Source organism: Entelurus aequoreus, linkage group LG13 (assembly GCF_033978785.1).
Source record: "Entelurus aequoreus isolate RoL-2023_Sb linkage group LG13, RoL_Eaeq_v1.1, whole genome shotgun sequence".
NCBI lineage: Eukaryota > Metazoa > Chordata > Actinopteri > Syngnathiformes > Syngnathidae > Entelurus > Entelurus aequoreus.
The window spans coordinates 8,526,185-8,553,214 of NC_084743.1; the positions used below are offsets into that span (position 1 = coordinate 8,526,185).

Sequence of the window (27,030 nt, forward strand, 5' to 3'; positions counted from 1 at the left end):
ATTTTTTAATACATTGTTTTATTTTTTAATATTTATTTACACCTTTACTGTACATTGAGTGTAAAAAGGCGAGAAAAGCCCTCTTCTAGAGTTTTGAGCTGTTGTATATTTAAAGAATGTATCATCAAAGTCCTTTGACTTCAATGTTGGCTGAATTGTGTGTGTACCTAATGAAGTGGCCTGGCGGCCGGTGATTGGCTGTCCTGGCCACGCCCACATGCACACGTGACCAGCCAGTGCCGCCAAGTCAAGGCAGCGATAGAGAAGATTAGAAACAAAGTCTTTGTGACGTCACTGTCTGCTTTCATGCATCTTTTTTTATTTTCATCATGTTTATTCTTGTGTGCGGTGACGTCATTCATTCAACAAAGACGCCATTGTTACTTTTCCAACATGGCAGCACAACATCCTTGTGGGCGTGGCTCACTTAGTAGTCTTCTTGTTGGATGACACGTCTTCTTTTGTTGGACGCAGTCTTCTTCTTCTTCTTCTTGTTGGACGCAGTCTTCTTCTTGTTGGATGACACGTCTTCTTTTGTTGGACGCAGTCTTCTTCTTCTTCTTCTTGTTGGACGCAGTCTTCTTCTTGTTGGATGACACGTCTTCTTTTGTTGGACGCAGTCTTCTTCTTCTTCTTCTTGTTGGATGAGACCGCCATGATGCGCGCGGTAAGATGCATCCTTCTTGTTGCAACCTCTTTAAAGCCACTTCCTTTGTGGTGCGTTCACGTGCTTTGCATAGTTTGGCTCTGTGATGCGTTCACATGCTTTGCATGGTTTGTCTTTGTGGTGCGTTCACGTGCTTTGCATGGTCTGTCTTTGTGGTGCGTTCACGTGCTTTGCATGGTTTGTCTTTGTGGTGCGTTCACGTGCTTTGCATAGTTTGGCTCTGTGATGCGTTCACGTGCTTTGCATGGTCTGTCTTTGTGGTGCGTTCACGTGCTTTGCATAGTTTGGCTCTGTGATGCGTTCACGTGCTTTGCATGGTCTGTCTTTGTGGTGCGTTCACGTGCTTTGCATGGTTTGTCTTTGTGGTGCGTTCACGTGCTTTGCATGGTCTGTCTTTGTGGTGCGTTCACGTGCTTTGCATAGTTTGGCTCTGTGATACGTTCACATGCTTTGCATGGTCTGTCTTTATGGTGCGTTCACGTGTTGGAGCCGTGTAGGATGATGCAACATGTGCATCAAAGTTTCACACTTTTCATTTGGAACTTCATCAACTGGACTTTGCTTCATGGACACATGATGGAGGAGTTACTAGTTACTTAGATGGAGGAGTCACTAGTTACTTAGCTGGAGGAGTCACTAGTTACTTAGATGGAGGAGTTACTAGTTACTTAGATGGAGGAGTCACTAGTTACTTAGATGGAGGAGTTACTAGTTACTTAGATGGAGGAGTTACTAGTTACTTAGATGGAGGAGTCACTAGTTACTTAGATGGAGGAGTTACTAGTTACTTAGATGGAGGAGTCACTAGTTACTTAGATGGAGGAGTTACTAGTTACTTAGATGGAGGAGTCACTAGTTACTTAGATGGAGGAGTCACTAGTTACTTAGATGGAGGAGTTACTAGTTACTTAGATGGAGGAGTCACGAGTTAGATAGATGGAGGAGTTACTAGTTACTTAGATGGAGGAGTCACTAGTTACTTAGATGGAGGAGTTACTAGTTACTTAGATGGAGGAGTTACTAGTTACAAACAAGTTTTAATAGGCACCCAAACAAGTTTTAATAGGCACCCAAACAAGTTTTAATAGGCACCCAAACAAGTTTTAATAGGCACCCAAACAAGTTTTAATAGGGACCCAAACAAGTTTTAATAGGGTCCCAAACAAGTTTTAATAGGCACCCAAACAAGTTTTAATAGGGACCCAAACAAGTTTTAATAGGCACCCAAACAAGTTTTAATAGGGACTCAAACAAGTTTTAATAGGGACCCAAACAAGTTTTAATAGGGACCCAAACAAGTTTTAATAGGGTCCCAAACAAGTTTTAATAGGCACCCAAACAAGTTTTAATAGGGACTCAAACAAGTTTTAATAGGGACCCAAACAAGTTTTAATAGGCACCCAAACAAGTTTTAATAGGCACCCAAACAAGTTTTAATAGGGACTCAAACAAGTTTTAATAGGGACCCAAACAAGTTTTAATAGGCACCCAAACAAGTTTTAATAGGGACCCAAACAAGTTTTAATAGGCACCCAAACAAGTTTTAATAGGGACTCAAACAAGTTTTAATAGGGACCCAAACAAGTTTTAATAGGCACCCAAACAAGTTTTAATAGGGTCCCAAACAAGTTTTAATAGGGACTCAAACAAGTTTTAATAGGGACAAAAACAAGTTTTAATAGGGACCCAAAGAAGTTTTAATAGGGACCCAAACAAGTTTTAATAGGCACCCAAACAAGTTTTAATAGGGACCCAAACAAGTTTTAATAGGCACCCAAACAAGTTTTAATAGGGACTCAAACAAGTTTTAATAGGGACCCAAACAAGTTTTAATAGGCACCCAAACAAGTTTTAATAGGGACCCAAACAAGTTTTAATAGGCACCCAAACAAGTTTTAATAGGGACTCAAACAAGTTTTAATAGGGACCCAAACAAGTTTTAATAGGCACCCAAACAAGTTTTAATAGGGACCCAAACAAGTTTTAATAGGGACCCAAACAAGTTTTAATAGGCACCCAAACAAGTTTTAATAGGGACTCAAACAAGTTTTAATAGGGACCCAAACAAGTTTTAATAGGCACCCAAACAAGTTTTAATAGGGTCCCAAACAAGTTTTAATAGGGACTCAAACAAGTTTTAATAGGGACCCAAACAAGTTTTAATAGGCACCCAAACAAGTTTTAATAGGGACCCAAACAAGTTTTAATAGGCACCCAAACAAGTTTTAATAGGGACTCAAACAAGTTTTAATAGGGACCCAAACAAGTTTTAATAGGCACCCAAACAAGTTTTAATAGGGTCCCAAACAAGTTTTAATAGGGACCCAAACAAGTTTTAATAGGGACTCAAACAAGTTTTAATAGGGACCCAAACAAGTTTTAATAGGCACCCAAACAAGTTTTAATAGGCACCCAAACAAGTTTTAATAGGCACCCAAACAAGTTTTAATAGGGACCCAAATGTGATATTTCCTCAGGGGCCAAATGAAATGACTCCCAGTTTGACAGCCATGAGCTACAGACATGAAATGTATTTATTAAAGATCATTTGTTTGTGCTGATCAATATGCTGATCAGTTATTGATTAGACAACTTGCTATGAGAGGAAACACTAAATGTTATTATTATTATATTGCATAGCAATAATTAGCATTGGAGAAGAAGTACACACTTCAAACTTTGGTCTTGAATACAAAATGTGTGTAAATGAAATGTAGCATTGACACATCTTCAAGCTTTTAGTTAGTGGATAAGAAATGGATTTTCACTGTTTTTCACTGTTTTCTTTATTGTCTTCTACTGGTTTTCACTGTTTTCTTTACTGTTTTTCACTGTTTTCTACTGTTTTTCACTGTTTTCTACTGTTTTTCACTGTTTTCTACTGTTTTTCACTATTTTCTTTATTGTCTTCTACTGTTTTTCACTGTTTTCTTTACTGTTTTTCAATGTTTTTTTTTTACTGTTTTCTTTACTCTTTTTCACTGTTTTCTACTGTTTTTCACTGTTTTCTTTATTGTCTTCTACTGTTTTTCACTGTTTTCTTTACTGTTTTTCCACTGTTTTCTTTACTGTTTTTCACTGTTTTCTACTGTTTTTCACTGTTTTCTTTATTGTCTTCTACTGTTTTTCACTGTTTTCTTTACTGTTTTTCACTGTTTTCTTTATTGTCTTCTACTGTCTTTCACTGTTTTCTTTACTGTTTTTCACTGTTTTCTACTCTTTTTCACTGTTTTCTTTATTGTCTTCTACTGTTTTTCACTGTTTTCTTTACTGTTTTTTACTGTTTTCTTTATTGTCTTCTACTGGTTTTCACTGTTTTCTTTACTGTTTTTCACTGTTTTCTACTGTTTTTCACTGTTTTCTTTATTGTCTTCTACTGTTTTTCACTGTTTTCTTTACTGTTTTTCACTGTTTCTTTATTGTCTTCTACTGTTTTTCACTGTTTTCTTTACTGTTTTTCACTGTTTTTTTTACTGTTTTCTTTACTCTTTTTCACTGTTTTCTACTGTTTTTCACTGTTTTCTTTATTGTCTTCTACTGTTTTTCACTGTTTTCTTTACTGTTTTTCACTGTTTTCTTTACTGTTTTTCACTGTTTTCTACTGTTTTTCACTGTTGTCTTTATTGTCATCTACTGTTTTTCACTGTTTTCTTTACTGTTTTTCACTGTTTTCTTTATTGTCTTCTACTGTCTTTCACTGTTTTCTTTACTGTTTTTTTACTGTTTTCTACTGTTTTTCACTGTTTTCTTTATTGTCTTCTACTGTTTTTCACTGTTTTCTACTGTTTTTCGCTGTTTTCTTTATTGTCTTCTTCTGTTTTTCACTGTTTTCTTTACTGTTTTTCACTGTTTTCTTTACTGTTTTTCACTGTTTTCTTTACTGTTTTTCACTGTTTTCTACTGTTTTTCACTGTTTTCTTTATTGTCTTGTACTGTTTTTCACAGTTTTCTTTACTGTTTTTCACTGTTTTCTTTACTGTTTTCTACTGTTTTTCAATGTTTTCTCTACTGTTTTTCACAGCTTTCTACTGTTTTTCGCTGTTTTCTTTATTGTCTTCTTCTGTTTTTCACTGTTTTCTTTACTGTTTTTCACTGTTTTCTTTACTGTTTTTCACTGTTTTCTACTGTTTTTCACTGTTTTCTTTATTGTCTTGTACTGTTTTTAACAGTTTTCTTTACTGTTTTTCACTGTTTTCTTTACTGTTTTCTACTGTTTTTCAATGTTTTCTCTACTGTTTTTCACAGCTTTCTACTGTTTTTCACTGTTTTCTTTATTGTTTTCTACTGGTTTTCTACTGTTTTCTACTGTTTTTCACTGTTTTCTTTACTGTTTTTCACTGGTTTTATTTACTGTTTTTCTACTGTTTTTCTTGACTCTTTTTCTTTACTGTTTTTTTTTTCTTTCACAGTTTTTCACTGTTTTGTTTTTTATTTACAGTTTTTCACTAGTTTTTAACTGTATTTTAATGTTTTTCACTGGTTTTCACAGGTTTTTTTTACTGTTTTTCACAGTTGTTTTTTTAACTGTTTTTCACTGTTTTATTTACTGTTTTTAGTGGGGGTTTTTTGTTTTGTTTTAACTGTTTTTTGTTTTTCACAGTTTTTCAGACTTTTTTTTTTACTGTTTTTCACAGTTTTTTTTATTTTTATTACTGTTTTCACTGTTTTTCACTGAAAAAGTATTTTTATTGAGATGTTTTTGTGTGTAGAAACTTTGTGGAACAAACTACCCGGCCAGCATCTGCTTCATCGTGGTCAACGAGTTCTGTGAGCGCTTCTCCTTCTACGGCATGAAAGGTACTAAAACTTACACCATTTTGGGGCCCAAGTCAGAACCGGAGTGGGCCAGACTCTGACTTGTGTCACCCGGCAGTGTAGACGTTATGGAAGAGTCCGAGGGTGTGTATAGACGTTATGGAAGAGTCCGAGGGTGTGTATAGACGTTATGGAAGAGTCCGAGGGTGTGTATAGACGTTATGGAAGAGTCCGAGGGTGTGTATAGACGTTATGGAAGAGTCCGAGGGTGTGTATAGACGTTATGGAAGAGTCCAAGGGTGTGTCAACTGGAGGAACGTTACTTTGTCTTCACATTAGCTCACTGTAGCACTTTTAGCTACGTTAGCTGCTAGCCAGGGGGCGTCCCATGGATTAGGGGGAAAAAGAGGGAATTTATTAGTGGTCAGGTGACTTCCTGTTTCATCATTCAGGAAGAAGACAATGACATCATTAAATAACTCCTGTATGAGCAACATTACTTTGAGTAATCATTTTGATTATTTGACCTCCATTTGAAATATTTCATCATAAATGAAATAAAATAAATGTTTGTTTATTGGCGTGATACAAAAATATCAACTATGTTCCTGAAAAAAGCTCAAAATAATCTGTCAACAAATCTTTAATGGCAGATTTTTTACCAATTTTACTTTAAATTTGTATTCTTGCTTGAATTAAAAAAATATTATTGGAGTTATTTTCCATTATTTTAGATTAGACTAAAAGATGAACTATATTACTTAAGAAGTACATTTTTTCAGCTCTTTTTGGTGGATTATCTTTTATCATTTGCAAAAAAACCAAAATAATCCGATTATTTTATATAATTTACAAACAAAATAATCTGCCCACTTAATGAGAAATAAGGTTTTAATTTTGATGATTTCATCTTGATTTGAGATATTTAATATTGCTTGGATTATTTGTTGCATTACATTTACAAAGTCAAGAAATTAATGGAATAATTTTATATCAGATTGTGTTGATTATTTTTCTTATTTTGCCTTGATGATAAAAAATGTGATTAAAAAATAAATAGTTTAGTTTTTTTCAATGTAATGAAACTAAAATATGAGCTTTATTACTGAAAATATATTTTTTACTTCACATTTGACCTTAGTTTTAAAGATTTGATCTCTCTTGGATTAAAAACATATTTTAAATCATGAAATGTTATTGTAGTTATTTTCCATGATTGTAGATTCAAGTAAAAGATGAAGAAGAAGAATTAAGAAGGCTGCTATTTAATTTCACTCCTTTTTGGTGGATTATCTTTTATCATTTACAAATAATGGGGAAGAACATTTTATTTTATTAATTTCATCTTGACTTTAGATTTATTTTTTCTTGGATTTAAAAAATAATAATAATGTAATTACATGTTTTAAAAAACTATATTTGTTTGTATTAACAAAATATGAGCTATATTACTTCAAAAGGGAATCAAATTATTTAAATGAGTTTTTTCCAAGAAAAAAAAAAATCTAAATTTAAGTAAAAAATAATCTTGTTATTTCAGATTTTGTAGAAAAATTACTTTTGCTTTGATTTGAGACGTTTTTGTGTGTCTTGTAATTAAATTAAATATTATTAAGTTTTTTTCCATAAAAGTAAAATGTAAAAAGTTGTACTTCTGGCCAAAGGCAAAATAAAGATTTAAAAGTTGTACTTCTGGCCAAAGGCAAAATAAAGTGGTGTTGTGTTGAAATGATGAGGTTTGTTGTTGTTTACAGCCGTGTTGACGCTCTACTTCCTGTCTTACCTGCACTGGGACCAGGACCTTTCCACCGCCGTCTACCACGCCTTCAGCAGCCTCTGCTACTTCACACCTGTCCTGGGGGCGCTCATCGCAGACTCCTGGCTGGGCAAGTACAGGTGAGAAACAAGTACAGGTAACAAGTACAGCTGAGAAACAAGCACAGGTGAGAAACAAGTACAGGTAAGAAACAAGTAATAAAGTACAGGTAATAAACAAGTCCAGGTAAGAAAGTACAGGTAATAAACAAGGACAGGTAAGAAACAAGTAATAAAGTACAGGTAAGAAACAAGTCCAGGTAAGAAAGTACAGGTAAGAAACAAGTAATAAAGTACAGGTAAGAAACAAGTACAGGTAAGAAACAAGTACTAAAGTACAGGTAATAAACAAGTACAGGTAAGAAACAAGTAATAAAGTACAGGTAATAAATAAGTACAGGTAATAAAGTACAGGTAAGAAAGTACAGGTAAGAAAGTACAGGTCATAAGCAAGTACAGGTAAGAAAGTACAGTTAATAAACAAGTACAGGTAAGAAAGTACAGGTAATAAACAAGTACAGGTGATAAAGTACAGGTAATAAACAAGTACAGGTGATCAAGTACAGGTAAGAAAGTACAGGTAATAAGCAAGTACAGGTAAGAAAGTACAGGTAATAAGCAAGTACAGGTAAGAAAGTACAGTTAATAAACAAGTACAGGTAAGAAAGTACAGGTAATAAACAAGTACAGGTGATAAAGTACAGGTAATAAACAAGTACAGGTGATCAAGTACAGGTAAGAAAGTACAGGTAATAAACAAGTAAAGGTGATAAAGTACAGGTAGTAAACAAGTACAGGTGATAAAGTACAGGTAATAAACAAGTACAGGTGATAAAGTACAGGTAATAAACAAGTACAGGTAAGTGCTGGCCCAGTAAGGACTGTCCTGTGCCTGCAGAACCATCATCTACCTGTCCCTGGTCTACGTCCTGGGTCACGTGGTCAAGTCTCTGGGTGCTGTCCCCCTGCTGGGCACCACCACTGTTCACATGTATGTACACACACACACACACACACACACACACACACACACACACACACCTTGTTGCCCTCCTCCATCTTGTCACGCCCCCTCCTCCATCTTTTCACGCCCCCTCCTCCATCTTGTCACGCCCCCTCCTCCATCTTGTCACGCCCCCTCCTCCATCTTGTCACGCCCCCTCCTCCATCTTGTCACACCCCCTCCTCCATCTTGTCACGCCCCCTCCTCCATCTTGTCACGCCTCCTCCTCCATCTTGTCACGCCCCCTCCTCCATCTTGTCACACCCCCTCCTCCATCTTGTCACGCCCCCTCCTCCATCTTGTCACGCCTCCTCCTCCATCTTGTCACGCCCCCTCCTCCATCTTGTCACACCCCCTCCATCTTGTCACGCCCCCTCCTCCATCTTGTCACGCCTCCTCCTCCATCTTGTCACGCCCCCTCCTCCATCTTGTCACGCCCCCTCCTCCATCTTGTCTCGCCCCCTCCTCCATCTTGTCACGCCCCCTCCTCCATCTTGTCACGCCTCCTCCTCCATCTTGTCACGCCCCCTCCTCCATCTTGTCACGCCCCCTCCTCCATCTTGTCACGCCCCCTCCTCCATCTTGTCACGCCTCCTCCTCCATCTTGTCACGCCCCCTCCTCCATCTTGTCACGCCCCCTCCTCCATCTTGTCACGCCCCCTCCTCCATCTTGTCACGCCTCCTCCTCCATCTTGTCACGCCCCCTCCTCCATCTTGTCACGCCTCCTCCTCCATCTTGTCACGCCCCCTCCTCCATCTTGTCACGCCCCCTCCTCCATCTTGTCACGCCCCCTCCTCCATCTTGTCACGCCTTGTTGCCCACCTCACACACGCCCCTCCTCCATCTTGTCACACCCCCTCCCCCATCTTGTCCTCAGAGGGTTGTCCATGGCGGGCTTGGTCCTCATCGCCTTTGGGACGGGCGGCATCAAACCCTGTGTGGCCGCCTTCGGGGGAGACCAGTTCCCTGAGGAGCAGGTGAGTCTGGAGCTCATCAAAGTCCGAGGCAAGAAGTTGTCTGACATGTTTGCTGTGTGCAGGCCAGCGAGAGGATGAAGTTCTTCTCCATCTTCTACATGTCCATCAACGCTGGCAGCCTGCTGTCCACCATCATCACCCCCCTGCTCCGAGGTCAGCTCAAAACATTCATCTTTTCAAAATAAAATAATATCCACCATGATCACCCCCTGCTCCGAGGTCAGCTCAACTTTGTCCTTTACTATTCATCTTTTCACAATAAAATAATATCCACCATGATCACCCCCTTGCTCCGAGGTCAGCTCAACCTTGTCCTTTACCATTCCTCGCATCTTTTCAAAATGAAATAATGAATGAATTTTCTTTAATTTAAAAAAAACCTTCGCAAGTATAAAAACATTTTTTCAAAATAGATTCACAATTAAAAAGTCTTTAATTATATATTCTAAATTAAATAAAGATTCACAAAAAGAAAAAAAATTCAGTGAAAAAAACTTTTGCAAATTTAAAAAAATGTTTTTTTTCAAAATAAAATACAGATTGACAACAAGAAAAACAATTAAAAAAACATTTGCAACTGTAAGTCATTTTTTTCCAAAATAAAATGATGATTCACAAGTAGAAACAACAATTATTTTCAATTAAAAATAATATTTTCAGGTTTTAAAACAATTGTGTGCAATAAAAAAAGGATTTAAAATTTTAAAAGTTTTTTTCTTATACTTTAATACATTTGCAAGTATAAGAAAACATTTTTCAAAATAAAGATTCACAATAAGAAAAACAATTTTCTTCAATTTAAAAAAACATTTGCAATTATGAAAAACATTTTTTCAAAATAAAATAAAGATTGACAAGTAAGAAAAAATGTTTTATTCAGTTAAAGGATTTGCAAGTAAAACATTTTATTCAATTTAAAGAAATGTTTGGCAAGTATAAACTAATTAAGAAAATATTTGCCACTAAAACCACAATTTTCTTCAATTAAAAAAAACCTTGGCAAGTAAACTTTTATCTTCATTAAAGAAAACGATTTGCTAAAATTTAAAAAACAATTCACAAGTATAAAAACTATTTTTTTCAAGTTCAAACTTACGACGTTTTTTGAATGAAAGAAAATAGTTTTTATACTTGCAAGTGTTTTTTCACTTGAAGAAAATACTTTTATTATTGTGAATCTGCATTTTATTTTGAAAACTTGTCTTTAGAAAGTCTGTTTTCCTTGGCCATGTTTGGGCGGGAGGAAGAAGAAGAGTTGAAGTGCGTCCATCTTTTGTGTCAAGTCTTTTGTTTTGTGTCCTCCCTCACCCACTTTGTGTCCTCCCTCGCCCACTTTGTGTCCTCCCTCGCCCACTTTGTGTCCTCCCTCACCCACTTTGTGTCCTCCCTCACCCACTTTGTGTCCTCCCTCGCCCACTTTGTGTCCTCCCTCGCCCACTTTGTGTCCTCCCTCGCCCACTTTGTGTCCTCCCTCGCCCACTTTGTGTCCTCCCTCGCCCACTTTGTGTCCTCCCTCGCCCGCTTTCTGTCCTCCCTCGCCCACTTTGTGTCCTCTCTCGCCCGCTTTCTGTCCTCCCTCGCCCACTTTGTGTCCTCCCTCGCCCACTTTGTGTCCTCCCTCGCCCGCTTTCTGTCCTCCCTCGCCCACTTTGTGTCCTCTCTCGCCCACTTTGTGTCCTCCATCGCCCGCTTTGTGTCCTCCCTCGCCCACTTTGTGTCCTCCCTCGCCCACTTTGTGTCCTCCCTCGCCCGCTTTCTGTCCTCCCTCGCCCACTTTGTGTCCTCTCTCGCCCGCTTTGTGTCCTCCCTCGCCCACTTTGTGTCCTCTCTCGCCCGCTTTGTGTCCTCCCTCGCCCGCTTTGTGTCCTCCCTCGCACACTTTGTGTCCTCCCTTGCCCACTTTGTGTCCTCCCTCGCCCGCTTTGTGTCCTCCCTCGCCCGCTTTGTGTCCTCCCTCGCCCACTTTGTGTCCTCCCTCGCCCACTTTGTGTCCTCCCTCGCCCACTTTGTGTCCTCCCTCGCCCGCTTTGTGTCCTCCCTCGCCCACTTTGTGTCCTCCCTCGCCCGCTTTGTGTCCTCCCTCGCTCGTTTGTGTCCTCCCTCGCTCGTTTGTGTCCTCCCTCACCTGCTTTGTGTCCTCCCTCGCCCGCTTTGTGTCCTCCATCGCCCACTTTGTGTCCTCCCTCACCCACTTTGTGTCCTCCCTCGCCCACTTTGTGTCCTCCCTCGCCTGCTTTGTGTCCTCCCTCGCCTGCTTTGTGTCCTCCCTCGCCTGCTTTGTGTCCTCCCTAGCCCGTTTGTGTCCTCCCTCGCCTGCTTTGTGTCCTCCCTCGCCTGCTTTGTGTCCTCCCTCGCTCGTTTGTGTCCTCCCTCGCCCACTTTGTGTCCTCCCTCGCTCGTTTGTGTCCTCCCTCACCTGCTTTGTGTCCTCCCTCGCCCGCTTTGTGTCCTCCATCGCCCACTTTGTGTCCTCCCTCACCCACTTTGTGTCCTCCCTCGCCCACTTTGTGTCCTCCCTCGCCCACTTTGTGTCCTCCCTCGCCCGCTTTCTGTCCTCCCTCGCCCACTTTGTGTCCTCTCTCGCCCACTTTGTGTCCTCCATCGCCCGCTTTGTGTCCTCCCTCGCCCACTTTGTGTCCTCCCTCGCCCACTTTGTGTCCTCCCTCGCCCGCTTTCTGTCCTCCCTCGCCCACTTTGTGTCCTCTCTCGCCCGCTTTGTGTCCTCCCTCGCCCACTTTGTGTCCTCTCTCGCCCGCTTTGTGTCCTCCCTCGCCCGCTTTGTGTCCTCCCTCGCACACTTTGTGTCCTCCCTTGCCCACTTTGTGTCCTCCCTCGCCCGCTTTGTGTCCTCCCTCGCCCGCTTTGTGTCCTCCCTCGCCCACTTTGTGTCCTCCCTCGCCCACTTTGTGTCCTCCCTCGCCCACTTTGTGTCCTCCCTCGCCCGCTTTGTGTCCTCCCTCGCCCACTTTGTGTCCTCCCTCGCCCGCTTTGTGTCCTCCCTCGCTCGTTTGTGTCCTCCCTCGCTCGTTTGTGTCCTCCCTCACCTGCTTTGTGTCCTCCCTCGCCCGCTTTGTGTCCTCCATCGCCCACTTTGTGTCCTCCCTCACCCACTTTGTGTCCTCCCTCGCCCACTTTGTGTCCTCCCTCGCCTGCTTTGTGTCCTCCCTCGCCTGCTTTGTGTCCTCCCTCGCCTGCTTTGTGTCCTCCCTAGCCCGTTTGTGTCCTCCCTCGCCTGCTTTGTGTCCTCCCTCGCCTGCTTTGTGTCCTCCCTCGCTCGTTTGTGTCCTCCCTCGCCCACTTTGTGTCCTCCCTCGCTCGTTTGTGTCCTCCCTCACCTGCTTTGTGTCCTCCCTCGCCCGCTTTGTGTCCTCCATCGCCCACTTTGTGTCCTCCCTCACCCACTTTGTGTCCTCCCTCGCCCACTTTGTGTCCTCCCTCGCTCATTTGTGTCCTCCCTCGCCTGCTTTGTGTCCTCCCTCGCCTGCTTTGTGTCCTCCCTCGCCCGCTTTGTGTCCTCCCTCGCTCGTTTGTGTCCTCCCTCGCCTGCTTTGTGTCCTCCCTCGCTCGTTTGTGTCCTCCCTCGCTCGTTTGTGTCCTCCCTCGCCTGCTTTGTGTCCTCCCTCGCTCGTTTGTGTCCTCCCTCGCCTGCTTTGTGTCCTCCCTCGCCTGCTTTGTGTCCTCCCTCGCCCGTTTGTGTCCTCCCTCGCCTGCTTTGTGTCCTCCCTCGCCCGTTTGTGTCCTCCCTCGCTCGTTTGTGTCCTCCCTCGCCTGCTTTGTGTCCTCCCTCGCTCGTTTGTGTCCTCCCTCGCCTGCTTTGTGTCCTCCCTCGCCCGCTTTGTGTCCTCCATCGCCCGCTTTGTGTCCTCCCTCGCTCGTTTGTGTCTTCCCTCGCCTGCTTTGTGTCCTCCCTCGCCCGCTTTGTGTCCTCCCTCGCTCATTTGTGTCCTCCCTCGCCTGCTTTGTGTCCTCCCTCGCCTGCTTTGTGTCCTCCCTCGCCCGCTTTGTGTCCTCCCTCGCCCGCTTTGTGTCCTCCCTCGCCCGTTTGTGTCCTCCCTCGCTCGTTTGTGTCCTCCCTCGCCTGCTTTGTGTCCTCCCTCGCCTGCTTTGTGTCCTCCCTCGCCTGCTTTGTGTCCTCCCTCGCCTGCTTTGTGTCCTCCCTCGCCCGTTTGTGTCCTCCCTCGCCTGCTTTGTGTCCTCCCTCGCCTGCTTTGTGTCCTCCCTCGCCTGCTTTGTGTCCTCCCTCGCTCGTTTGTGTCCTCCCTCGCTCGTTTGTGTCCTCCCTCGCTCGTTTGTGTCCTCCCTCGCCTGCTTTGTGTCCTCCCTCGCCTGCTTTGTGTCCTCCCTCGCCCGTTTGTGTCCTCCCTCGCCTGCTTTGTGTCCTCCCTCGCCCGTTTGTGTCCTCCCTCGCCTGCTTTGTGTCCTCCCTCGCTCGTTTGTGTCCTCCCTCGCCTGCTTTGTGTCCTCCCTCGCCCGCTTTGTGTCCTCCATCGCCCGCTTTGTGTCCTCCCTCGCTCGTTTGTGTCCTCCCTCGCCTGCTTTGTGTCCTCCCTCGCCCGTTTGTGTCCTCCCTCGCCCGTTTGTGTCCTCCCTCGCCCGTTTGTGTCCTCCCTCGCCTGCTTTGTGTCCTCCCTCGCCTGCTTTGTGTCCTCCCTCGCCCGTTTGTGTCCTCCCTCGCTCGTTTGTGTCCTCCCTCGCTCGTTTGTGTCCTCCCTCGCCTGCTTTGTGTCCTCCCTCGCCTGCTTTGTGTCCTCCCTCGCTCGTTTGTGTCCTCCCTCGCCTGCTTTGTGTCCTCCCTCGCCCGCTTTGTGTCCTCCCTCGCCCACTTTGTGTCCTCCCTCGCCCACTTTGTGTCCTCCCTCGCCCACTTTGTGTCCTCCCTCGCCCGTTTGTGTCCTCCCTCGCTCGTTTGTGTCCTCCCTCGCCTGCTTTGTGTCCTCCCTCGCCTGCTTTGTGTCCTCCCTCGCCTGCTTTGTGTCCTCCCTCGCCTGCTTTGTGTCCTCCCTCGCCCGTTTGTGTCCTCCCTCGCCTGCTTTGTGTCCTCCCTCGCCTGCTTTGTGTCCTCCCTCGCCTGCTTTGTGTCCTCCCTCGCTCGTTTGTGTCCTCCCTCGCTCGTTTGTGTCCTCCCTCGCTCGTTTGTGTCCTCCCTCGCCTGCTTTGTGTCCTCCCTCGCCTGCTTTGTGTCCTCCCTCGCCCGTTTGTGTCCTCCCTCGCCTGCTTTGTGTCCTCCCTCGCCCGTTTGTGTCCTCCCTCGCCTGCTTTGTGTCCTCCCTCGCTCGTTTGTGTCCTCCCTCGCCTGCTTTGTGTCCTCCCTCGCCCGCTTTGTGTCCTCCATCGCCCGCTTTGTGTCCTCCCTCGCTCGTTTGTGTCCTCCCTCGCCTGCTTTGTGTCCTCCCTCGCCCGTTTGTGTCCTCCCTCGCCCGTTTGTGTCCTCCCTCGCCTGCTTTGTGTCCTCCCTCGCCTGCTTTGTGTCCTCCCTCGCCCGTTTGTGTCCTCCCTCGCTCGTTTGTGTCCTCCCTCGCTCGTTTGTGTCCTCCCTCGCCTGCTTTGTGTCCTCCCTCGCCTGCTTTGTGTCCTCCCTCGCTCGTTTGTGTCCTCCCTCGCCTGCTTTGTGTCCTCCCTCGCCCGCTTTGTGTCCTCCATCGCCCGCTTTGTGTCCTCCCTCGCTCGTTTGTGTCTTCCCTCGCCTGCTTTGTGTCCTCCCTCGCCCGCTTTGTGTCCTCCCTCGCCCACTTTGTGTCCTCTCTCGCCTGCCCGCAGGAGACCTCAAGTGTTTTGTGTTGTGTATATGACATGTTTTGTGTTGTGTATATGACATGTTTTGTGTTGTGTATATGACATGTTTTGTGTTGTGTATATGACATGTTTTGTGTTGTGTATATGACATGTTTTGTGTTGTGTATATGACATGTTTTGTGTTGTGTATATGACATGTTTTGTGTTGTTGCCCTCAGGAGACGTGAAGTGTTTTGGACAAGACTGCTACGCTCTGGCCTTTGGCCTCCCTGCCGCCCTCATGATGGCCGCCTTAGGTCAGACACTTCCTGTCGCCTCACACATGCTCAGCTAACTGTACTACAACAATAGTAGTACTAGTAACATAATTACAATAATGCTAGTTAGTAGTACTAGTAAGATAGTTACACAAATGCTAGTTAGTAGCACTAGTAAGGTAGTTACATGTGTACTAGTTAGTAGTAGTAGTAAGAGAGTAACACGTGTACTAGTTAGTAGTACTAGTAACAGGGTGTGTGTGTGTTCCAGTGGCGTTGATGTCAGGCAGCAGACTGTACAAGAAGAATAGTAGTACTAGTAAGATAGTTACAGGTGTACTAGTTAGTAGTACTAGTAAGATAGTTACAGGTGTACTAGTTAGTAGTACTAGTAACAGGGTGTGTGTGTGTTCCAGTGGCGTTGATGTCAGGCAGCAGACTGTACAAGAAGAATAGTAGTAGTAGTAAGAGAGTTACAAGTGTACTAGTTAGTAGTACTAGTAAGAGAGTAACATGTGTACTAGTTAGTAGTACTAGTACGATAGGTACAAGTGTACTAGTTAGTAGTACTAGTAAGAGAGTAACACATGTACTAGTTAGTAGTACTACTAAGATAGTTACCCGTATACTAGTTAGTAGTACTAGTAAGATAGTAACACGTGTACTAGTTAGTAGTACTAGTAACATGGTGTGTGTGTTCCAGTGGTGTTGATGTCAGGCAGCAGACTGTACAAGAAGAATAGTAGTACTAGTAAGATAGTTACAGGTGTACTAGTTAGTAGTACTAGTAAGATAGTTACAGGTGTACTAGTTAGTAGTACTAGTAACAGGGTGTGTGTGTTCCAGTGGTGTTGATGTCAGGCAGCAGACTGTACAAGAAGAATAGTAGTACTAGTAAGACAGTTACAAGTGTACTAGTTAGTAGTACTAGTAACATGGTGTGTGTGTTCCAGTGGTGTTGATGTCAGGCAGCAGACTGTACAAGAATAGTAGTACTAGTAAGACAGTGACACGTGTACTAGTTAGTAGTACTAGTAACATGGTGTGTGTGTTCCAGTGGTGTTGATGTCAGGCAGCAGACTGTACAAGAATAGTAGTACTAGTAAGACAGTGACACGTGTACTAGTTAGTAGTACTAGTAACATGGTGTGTGTGTTCCAGTGGTGTTGATGTCAGGCAGCAGACTGTACAAGAAGAATCCTCCTGAGGGCAACATCCTGCTGGAAGTCTGCAAGTGTGTGAGCGTGAGTGAAGCAAACATGTCTCCAGGTGTGCTCCTCAGGTGTGCTCCTCAGGTGTGCTCCTCAGGTGTGCTCCTCAGGTGTGCTCCTCAGGTGTGCTCCTCAGGTGTGCTCCTCAGGTGTGCTCCTCAGGTGTGCTCCTCAGGTGTACTCCTCAGGTGTACTCGAGTGTGCTCCTTGGGTGTGCTCCTTGGGTGTGCTCCTCAGGTGTGCTCCTCAGGTGTGCTCCTCGGGTGTGCTCCTCGGGTGTGCTCCTCAGGTGTGCTCCTCAGGTGTACTCGGGTGTGCTCCTCAGGTGTACTCCTCAGGTGTACTCGAGTGTGCTCCTCGGGTGTGCTCCTCAGGTGTGCTCCTCAGGTGTGCTCCTCAGGTGTGCTCCTCAGGTGTACTCCTCAGGTGTGCTCCTCGGGTGTGCTCCTCGGGTGTGCTCCTCGGGTGTGCTCCTCGGGTGTGCTCCTCGGGTGTACTCCTCGGGTGTACTCCTCAGGTGTACTCGAGTGTGCTCCTCAGGTGTACTCCTCAGGTGTGCTCCTCAGGTGTGCTCCTCAGGTGTGCTCCTCAGGTGTACTCCTCAGGTGTACTCGAGTGTGCTCCTTGGGTGTGCTCCTCAGGTGTGCTCCTCAGGTGTGCTCCTCGGGTGTGCTCCTCAGGTGTGCTCCTCAGGTGTACTCGGGTGTGCTCCTCAGGTGTACTCCTCAGGTGTGCTCCTCAGGTGTACTCGAGTGTGCTCCTCAGGTGTGCTCCTCAGGTGTGCTCCTCAGGTGTGCTCCTCAGGTGTGCTCCTCAGGTGTACTCCTCAGGTGTGCTCCTCAGGTGTGCTCATCAGGTGTACTCGAGTGTGCTCCTCGGATGTGCTCCTCAGGTGTGCTCCTCGGGTGTGCTCCTCGGGTGTGCTCCTCGGGTGTGCTCCTCGGGTGTGCTCCTCAGGTGTGCTCCTCAGGTGTACTCCTCAGGTGTGCTCCTCAGGTGTGCTCCTCAGGTGTGCTCCTCAGGGTGATCTGCTCTCTACTTGCAGTATGCCATCCAGAAGCGCTGGAGGAGGTCCAAGCACGAGTCCAGCAGGAGGCACTGGCTGGACTGGGCCGAGGACAAGTACTCGGTGAGGGTTCTTACGTGACCTTGGACCCATACGTGACCTTGGACCCAGCTAGCGAGGACATTTCCTGAAAGAGGTGTTCTTTCTGACCTCACCAGAAGCGTCTGATCACGGAGATCAAGATGGTCCTGAAGGTGTTGGTGCTCTTCATCCCTCTGCCAATGTTCTGGGCTCTCTTCGACCAGCAGGTACGAGGACCAGAACCAGAACCAGATTTCTGCAGAGAGGATGGTGCTAAAGCTAACAGTGCTAACCTTGTTCCATTCCAGGGATCCCGCTGGACGCTGCAGTCCACCAGGATGAACTTGGGCTTTGTGAGTTGGACCTTCTTAGTCACCATATCCTGTAGCACTCTGATCATCACGTCCTTCTTAGTCACCATACCCTGTAGCACTCTGATCATCACGTCCTTCTTAGTCACCATATCCTGTAGCACTCTGATCATCACGTCCTTCTTAGTCACCATATCCTGTAGCACTCTGATCATCACGTCCTTCTTAGTCACCATATCCTGTAGCACTCTGATCATCACGTCCTTCTTAGTCACCATATCCTGTAGCACTCTGATCATCACGTCCTTCTTAGTCACCATATCCTGTAGCACTCTGATCATCACGTCCTTCTTAGTCACCATATCCTGTAGCACTCTGATCATCACGTCCTTCTTAGTCACCATATCCTGTAGCACTCTGATCATCACGTCCTTCTTAGTCACCATATCCTGTAGCACTCTGATCATCATGTGTGTGTGTGTGTGTGTGTGTGTGTGTGTGTGTGTGTGTGTGTGTGTGTGTGTGTGTGTGTGTGTGTGTGTGTGTGTGTCACCACAGGGGGTCTACGCCATCAAACCTGATCAAATGCAGGTGAGTACTAAGCACTGACTCTGTCACACCCCCTCTGGAGGAAAGTGGTACTACTAATGCTTCAATCTATTGACTTGAAAGACTAAAACTTGTTAAGAACTTTATTGTCAGTGGAAGTTTATTTGCATGTACTTTTCTGACCTTGTTTTGTGTGGTCCAGATGCTGAACCCTCTGACCTTGTTTTGTGTGGTCCAGATGCTGAACCCTCTGACCTTGTTTTGTGTGGTCCAGATGCTGAACCCTCTGACCTTGTTTTGTGTGGTCCAGATGCTGAACCCTCTGCTCATTCTGGTCTTGTTTTGTGTGGTCCAGATGCTGAACCCTCTGCTCATTCTGGTCTTGGTACCCATCTTTGACCTGCTGGTCTACCCGCTGGTTGGCTGCAGGATCAACATCACGTCAGTGCTGAACTTATTTACTTACTTACTCTAGTCTAGTCTAGTCTTTACTTACTCTTGTCTTGTCTAGTCTAGTCTTTACTTACTCTTGTGTTGTCTAGTCTAGTCTTTACTAACTCTTGTCTTTTCTAGTCTAGTCTTTACTAACTCTTGTCTTGTCTAGTCTAGTCTTTACTAACTCTTGTCTTGTCTAGTCTAGTCTTTACTTACTATTGTGTTGTCTAGTCTAGTCTTTACTAACTCTTGTCTAGTCTAGTCTTTACTTACTCTTGTCTTGTCTAGTCTAGTCTTTACTAACTCTTGTCTAGTCTAGTCTTTACTTACTCTTGTGTTGTCTAGTCTAGTCTTTACTAACTCTTGTCTAGTCTAGTCTTTACTTACTCTTGTGTTGTCTAGTCTAGTCTTTACTAACTCTTGTCTAGTCTAGTCTAGTCTTTACTTACTCTTGTGTTGTCTAGTCTAGTCTTTACTAACTCTTGTCTAGTCTAGTCTAGTCTTTACTTACTCTTGTCTTGTCTAGTCTAGTCTTTACTAACTCTTGTCTAGTCTAGTCTTTACTTACTCTTGTGTTGTCTAGTCTAGTCTTTACTAACTCTTGTCTAGTCTAGTCTTTACTTACTCTTGTCTAGTCTAGTCTTTACTTACTCTTGTGTTGTCTAGTCTAGTCTTTACTAACTCTTGTCTAGTCTAGTCTTTACTGACTTTTGTGTTGTCTAGTCTAGTCTTTACTAACTCTTGTCTAATCTAGTCTTTACTTACTCTTGTGTTGTCTAGTCTAGTCTTTACTAACTCTTGTGTTGTCTAGTCTAGTGTTTACTTACTCTTGTCTAGTCTAGTCTAGGCCCGGGCCATCTTCCATCACTCACTTTACACAACCTTCAAAGAAAATAGCAGAGTATATTTAATTTTTAATATTTGTTAGTTTTATTTGACTTGTATATGAAAAAGTTTACATTTTAAACACAATGTTAAAATACAAGTTTATTGCATTTAAAAGTCTATACTTGCATTATTATTATTATTATTATTATTATTACTATTCTCGTTATTATTATAACTATTCTCAATATTATTATTGTCATTATTATTATCGTCATTGTTATTATTTCATTATTATTATTCCCATTATTGATGGATATTATTATTAATAGTATTATTGTCATGATTGTTATTAATACTATCATTATTATTGTTGTTATTAATAATAATATTGATATCATTGTCCTTACTATTAATATTATTGTCAATATTATTATTAGTAGTATTATTATGATTGTCATTATTATTATTATTATTATTGTCATTATTAGTATTAGTATTATTGTAACTATTATTATTGTCAATATTATTATTAGTAATATTATTATGATTGTCATTATTACAATTATTATTGTCATTATTATTGACATTCTTATTATTTTCATTATTGATGGATATTATTATGAATAATATTAATATCTTTATTATTATTGTCATTATTACTATTATTATTGACATTATTATTATTGTTGTTGTTGTTGTCATTATTTTTATTATTATTATTAATAATATTGATATTATTGTCATTATTATTATTAATGTTATTGTCATTATTATAAATATTATGATTACATCAGTGGTTATTTTGCTCCCTAAATAATTTGTTTGTGGGCAATAATTTGCAGGTCAATAAATGCTCCTTCAAAAAGTGGGATGGCCCCGGCCTAGCATCGTCATAGCAACAGTTTGTCGCCCATGGCAACCACAAATGTTCCTTGTTTTTCAGCCCGCTGAGAAAAATGGCCACCGGGATGGTTTTTGCGGCGCTAGCTTTTGGTGCTGCTGCCCTGGTGGAGGTCAACGTTATGGTAGGCATTATGTCATCATGTGACCTCCAAGTTATGATGTCATAGTCCTCTTAGTGTCCATCATGTGACCTCCAAGTTATGATGTCATAGTCCTCTTAGTGTCCATCATGTGACCTCCAAGTTATGATGTCATAGTCCTCTTAGTGTCCATCATGTGACCTCCAAGTTATGATGTCATAGTCCTCTTAGTGTCCATCATGTGACCTCCAAGTTATGATGTCATAGTCCTCTTAGTGTCCATCATGTGACCTCCAAGTTATGATGTCATAGTCCTCTTAGTGTCCATCATGTGACCTCCAAGTTATGATGTCATAGTCCTCTTAGTGTCCATCATGTGACCACCAAGTTATGATGTCATAGTCCTCTTAGTGTCCATCATGTGACCTCCAAGTTATGATGTCATAGTCCTCTTAGTGTCCATCATGTGACCTCCAAGTTATGATGTCATAGTCCTCTTAGTGTCCATCATGTGACCTCCAAGTTATGATGTCATAGTCCTCTTAGTGTCCATCATGTGACCACCAAGTTATGATGTCATAGTCCTCTTAGTGTCCATCATGTGACCTCCAAGTTATGATGTCATAGTCCTCTTAGTGTCCATCATGTGACCACCAAGTTATGATGTCATAGTCCTCTTAGTGTCCATCATGTGACCTCCAAGTTATGATGTCATAGTCCTCTTAGTGTCCATCATGTGACCTCCAAGTTATGATGTCATAGTCCTCTTAGTGTCCATCATGTGACCTCCAAGTTATGATGTCATAGTCCTCTTAGTGTCCATCATGTGACCTCCAAGTTATGATGTCATAGTCCTCTTAGTGTCCATCATGTGACCTCCAAGTTATGATGTCATAGTCCTCTTAGTGTCCATCATGTGACCTCCAAGTTATGATGTCATAGTCCTCTTAGTGTCCATCATGTGACCTCCAAGTTATGATGTCATAGTCCTCTTAGTGTCCATCATGTGACCACCAAGTTATGATGTCATAGTCCTCTTAGTGTCCATCATGTGACCTCCAAGTTATGATGTCATAGTCCTCTTAGTGTCCATCATGTGACCTCCAAGTTATGATGTCATAGTCCTCTTAGTGTCCATCATGTGACCTCCAAGTTATGATGTCATAGTCCTCTTAGTGTCCATCATGTGACCACCAAGTTATGATGTCATAGTCCTCTTAGTGTCCATCATGTGACCTCCAAGTTATGATGTCATAGTCCTCTTAGTGTCCATCATGTGACCTCCAAGTTATCATGTCATAGTCCTCTTAGTGTCCATCATGTGACCTCCAAGTTACGATGTCATAGTCCTCTTAGTGTCCATCATGTGACCTCCAAGTTATGATGTCATAGTCCTCTTAGTGTCCATCATGTGACCTCCAAGTTATGATGTCATAGTCCTCTTAGTGTCCATCATGTGACCACCAAGTTATGATGTCATAGTCCTCTTAGTGTCCATCATGTGACCTCCAAGTTATGATGTCATAGTCCTCTTAGTGTCCATCATGTGACCTCCAAGTTATGATGTCATAGTCCTCTTAGTGTCCATCATGTGACCTCCAAGTTATGATGTCATAGTCCTCTTAGTGTCCATCATGTGACATCCAAGTTATGATGTCATAGTCCTCTTAGTGTCCATCATGTGACCTCCAAGTTATGATGTCATAGTCCTCTTAGTGTCCATCATGTGACCTCCAAGTTATGATGTCATAGTCCTCTTAGTGTCCATCATGTGACCTCCAAGTTATGATGTCATAGTCCTCTTAGTGTCCATCATGTGACCACCAAGTTATGATGTCATAGTCCTCTTAGTGTCCATCATGTGACCTCCAAGTTATGATGTCATAGTCCTCTTAGTGTCCATCATGTGACCTCCAAGTTATGATGTCATAGTCCTCTTAGTGTCCATCATGTGACCTCCAAGTTATGATGTCATAGTCCTCTTAGTGTCCATCATGTGACCTCCAAGTTATGATGTCATAGTCCTCTTAGTGTCCATCATGTGACCACCAAGTTATGATGTCATAGTCCTCTTAGTGTCCATCATGTGACCTCCAAGTTATGATGTCATAGTCCTCTTAGTGTCCATCATGTGACCTCCAAGTTATGATGTCATAGTCCTCTTAGTGTCCATCATGTGACCTCCAAGTTATGATGTCATAGTCCTCTTAGTGTCCATCATGTGACCTCCAAGTTATGATGTCATAGTCCTCTTAGTGTCCATCATGTGACCTCCAAGTTATGATGTCATAGTCCTCTTAGTGTCCATCATGTGACCTCCAAGTTATGATGTCATAGTCCTCTTAGTGTCCATCATGTGACCTCCAAGTTATGATGTCATAGTCCTCTTAGTGTCCATCATGTGACCTCCAAGTTATGATGTCATAGTCCTCTTAGTGTCCATCATGTGACCTCCAAGTTATGATGTCATAGTCCTCTTAGTGTCCATCATGTGACCTCCAAGTTATGATGTCATAGTCCTCTTAGTGTCCATCATGTGACATCCAAGTTATGATGTCATAGTCCTCTTAGTGTCCATCATGTGACCTCCAAGTTATGATGTCATAGTCCTCTTAGTGTCCATCATGTGACCTCCAAGTTATGATGTCATGGTCCTCTTAGTGTCTGGGTCTGTGTTGCAGAAAACGGCGGTGCGTCCGGCATCAGCGGGCACGTGTCTGCTGCAGGTCTTCAACTTGGCACCAGGGGGCGTGTCTCTCCACTTCCCTGCAGGAGACCCCTTCCCCGAGCCCCTCCCCTACCTGCAGGTAGGCCAGCACCTGAAGCGTCCCGTGTGCAGAGCGCCATTAAGTAGTACCTGTGTGTGGTGTCAGGACTCTGCGCACTACCTGACTCTGCCACTAGGGGCGCCCAGCAGCACGCTCCGCATCCACGTCCGCCGCGACGGCTCGTCCTCGGAGTGCGACGTGACGTTTGCCCAGCAGGAGGCGTACAGTCTCATCCTGCGGCCCTCCGCCAACGGGACAGCGTGCTCGCTGGTGAGTGACCCCGCCCCTGCACCTGAGGCCTCCCTCCGCCAACACCCGTGTGCTTCTGCAGGTGCACGACCACATCCAGAAGGACGACGAAGGTGCGCCTCTTCTCAGGTACGTTCCATCAAACTTTCCATTTTGGTAGACTTTTCAGGTGAATGCTGAAATGCTAACAGTTAGCAAGCTAAACAGATAGCATCAAGTAAGCTAGCAGTAACATCCGCATGCTAACAGTTAGCATTAGTGAAATAGCAAAATATGTGACACTGAGGTCTAAAGTTTGTCTAAGTCTAAGTCTAAACCTCTTAGCTTTGGCAAAAATGCTGGCATTCTAATGTTAGCATGCTAAAATACCAAAATGTTACTCTGAGGTGTGGATGTGAAAATAGTCTTTAAAATGCTAGCATGCTAATGTTAGCATGCATCAATGACCAAAATACGACGGAAGTGTCATGCAAACTCAGCATTGACCTGTTTAGTTAGCTTGTAACCTGTTTAGTTAGCTTGTAACCTGTGTCAAGTATAGACCTGTTTAGTTAGCTTGTAACCTGTTTAGTTAGCTTTTAACCTGTGTCAAGTATAGACCTGTTTAGTTAGCTTGTAACCTGTTTAGTTAGCTTGTAACCTGTTTAGTTAGCTTGTAACCTGTGTCAAGTATAGACCTGTTTAGTTAGCTTGTAACCTGTTTAGTTAGCTTGTAACCTGTGTCAAGTATAGACCTGTTTAGTTAGCTTGTAACCTGTTTAGTTAGCTTGTAACCTGTGTCAAGTATAGACCTGTTTAGTTAGCTTGTAACCTGTTTAGTTAGCTTGTAACCTGTTTAGTTAGCTTGTAACCTGTGTCAAGTATAGACCTGTTTAGTTAGCTTGTAACCTGTTTAGTTAGCTTGTAACCTGTTTAGTTAGCTTGTAACCTGTGTCATGTATAGACATGTTTAGTTAGCTTGCTAACTGTCAAGTACCAACATATGTCAACATGTTGTGTTGTTGTGAGCTGACATGTTGTGTTGTGAGCTGACATGTTGTGTTGTTGTGAGCTGACATGTTGTGTTGTTGTGAGCTGACATGTTGTGTTGTTGTGAGCTGACATGTTGTGTTGTGAGCTGACATGTTGTGTTGTTGTGAGCTGACATGTTGTGTTGTTGTGAGCTGACATGTTGTGTTGTTGTGAGCTGACATGTTGTGTTGTTGTGAGCTGACATGTTGTGTTGTTGTGAGCTGACATGTTGTGTTGTTGTGAGCTGACATGTTGTGTTGTTGTGAGCTGACATGTTGTGTTGTTGTGAGCTGACATGTTGTGTTGTTGTGAGCTGACATGTTGTGTTGTTGTGAGCTGACATGTTGTGTTGTTGTGAGCTGACATGTTGTGTTGTTGTGAGCTGACATGTTGTGTTGTGAGCTGACATGTTGTGTTGTTGTGAGCTGACATGTTGTGTTGTTGTGAGCTGACATGTTGTGTTGTTGTGAGCTGACATGTTGTGTTGTTGTGAGCTGACATGTTGTGTTGTTGTGAGCTGACATGTTGTGTTGTTGTGAGCTGACATGTTGTGTTGTTGTGAGCTGACATGTTGTGTTGTTGTGAGCTGACATGTTGTGTTGTTGTGAGCTGACATGTTGTGTTGTTGTGAGCTGACACGTTGTGTTGTTGTGAGCTGACATGTTGTGTTGTTGTGAGCTGACATGTTGTGTTGTTGTGAGCTGACATGTTGTGTTGTTGTGAGCTGACATGTTGTGTTGTGAGCTGACACGTTGTGTTGTTGTGAGCTGACATGTTGTGTTGTTGTGAGCTGACATGTTGTGTTGTTGTGAGCTGACATGTTGTGTTGTTGTGAGCTGACATGTTGTGTTGTTGTGAGCTGACATGTTGTGTTGTTGTGAGCTGACATGTTGTGTTGTTGTGAGCTGACATGTTGTGTTGTTGTGAGCTGACACGTTGTGTTGTTGTGAGCTGACACGTTGTGTTGTTGTGAGCTGACACGTTGTGTTGTTGTGAGCTGACATGTTGTGTTGTTGTGAGCTGACATGTTGTGTTGTTGTGAGCTGACATGTTGTGTTGTTGTGAGCTGACATGTTGTGTTGTTGTGAGCTGACACGTTGTGTTGTTGTGAGCTGACACGTTGTGTTGTTGTGAGCTGACATGTTGTGTTGTTGTGAGCTGACATGTTGTGTTGTTGTGAGCTGACATGTTGTGTTGTTGTGAGCTGACATGTTGTGTTGTTGTGAGCTGACATGTTGTGTTGTTGTGAGCTGACATGTTGTGTTGTTGTGAGCTGACACGTTGTGTTGTTGTGAGCTGACACGTTGTGTTGTTGTGAGCTGACACGTTGTGTTGTTGTGAGCTGACATGTTGTGTTGTTGTGAGCTGACATGTTGTGTTGTTGTGAGCTGACATGTTGTGTTGTTGTGAGCTGACACGTTGTGTTGTTGTGAGCTGACACGTTGTGTTGTTGTGAGCTGACATGTTGTGTTGTTGTGAGCTGACATGTTGTGTTGTTGTGAGCTGACACGTTGTGTTGTTGTGAGCTGACATGTTGTGTTGTTGTGAGCTGACACGTTGTGTTGTTGTGAGCTGACACGTTGTGTTGTTGTGAGCTGACACGTTGTGTTGTTGTGAGCTGACACGTTGTGTTGTTGTGAGCTGACACGTTGTGTTGTTGTGAGCTGACATGTTGTGTTGTTGTGAGCTGACATGTTGTGTTGTTGTGAGCTGACATGTTGTGTTGTTGTGAGCTGACATGTTGTGTTGTTGTGAGCTGACACGTTGTGTTGTTGTGAGCTGACACGTTGTGTTGTTGTGAGCTGACACGTTGTGTTGTTGTGAGCTGACACGTTGTGTTGTTGTGAGCTGACACGTTGTGTTGTTGTGAGCTGACATGTTGTGTTGTTGTGAGCTGACATGTTGTGTTGTTGTGAGCTGACATGTTGTGTTGTTGTGAGCACACACAGGTTCATCAACACGCTGCAGGAGGCGGTCCAGGTGACGGTAGCAGAGCAGGTGTTCCAGGTGTGGTCACATGACAAGGTGTCAGCCAATAAGACGGTCCAGCGGGGAGAGTGAGTGTGTGTTTAAGATGTGCAGTTAGTGAATGAATCAAGTCTTTTGAACAGCTCTTTTAAATGAACAATTACAACCGATTCCAAGTTGTGAAACATTTGTTGTGCACCTGCAAATTTAGCGTTCGCAATTGTCCACTTTGCACCTGACTGTCACCTGACTGACACCTGACTGACACCTGACTGACACCTGACTGACACCTGACTGACACCTGACTGTCACCTGACTGTCACCTGACTGACACCTGACTGACACCTGACTGTCACCTGACTGTCACCTGACTGTCACCTGACTGTCACCTGACTGACACCTGACTGTCACCTGACTGACAC

At 43.7% G+C, this 27,030-nt stretch overlaps 1 protein-coding gene across 1 annotated transcript in view; it reads left to right on the forward strand.

The window, feature by feature from the left end:
- The first annotated feature begins 306 nt into the window (after positions 1 to 306).
- Positions 307 to 27,030, forward strand: part of LOC133663140 (solute carrier family 15 member 2-like) — a 50,855-nt gene continuing 24,131 nt past the window's right edge. Inside the window, exons 1-18 of the mRNA XM_062067386.1 lie at positions 307 to 667; positions 5,377 to 5,464; positions 7,177 to 7,318; positions 8,136 to 8,228; positions 9,119 to 9,218; positions 9,281 to 9,371; positions 15,170 to 15,247; positions 16,370 to 16,452; positions 17,465 to 17,548; positions 17,644 to 17,733; positions 17,815 to 17,859; positions 18,376 to 18,408; positions 18,722 to 18,807; positions 20,573 to 20,654; positions 23,294 to 23,419; positions 23,486 to 23,650; positions 23,712 to 23,758; positions 26,590 to 26,697. Of these exons, the coding sequence (XP_061923370.1) occupies positions 593 to 667; positions 5,377 to 5,464; positions 7,177 to 7,318; positions 8,136 to 8,228; positions 9,119 to 9,218; positions 9,281 to 9,371; positions 15,170 to 15,247; positions 16,370 to 16,452; positions 17,465 to 17,548; positions 17,644 to 17,733; positions 17,815 to 17,859; positions 18,376 to 18,408; positions 18,722 to 18,807; positions 20,573 to 20,654; positions 23,294 to 23,419; positions 23,486 to 23,650; positions 23,712 to 23,758; positions 26,590 to 26,697 (1,616 nt within the window). The 5' untranslated portion in view covers positions 307 to 592. The remainder of the gene's footprint in view (positions 668 to 5,376; positions 5,465 to 7,176; positions 7,319 to 8,135; positions 8,229 to 9,118; positions 9,219 to 9,280; positions 9,372 to 15,169; positions 15,248 to 16,369; positions 16,453 to 17,464; positions 17,549 to 17,643; positions 17,734 to 17,814; positions 17,860 to 18,375; positions 18,409 to 18,721; positions 18,808 to 20,572; positions 20,655 to 23,293; positions 23,420 to 23,485; positions 23,651 to 23,711; positions 23,759 to 26,589; positions 26,698 to 27,030) is intronic.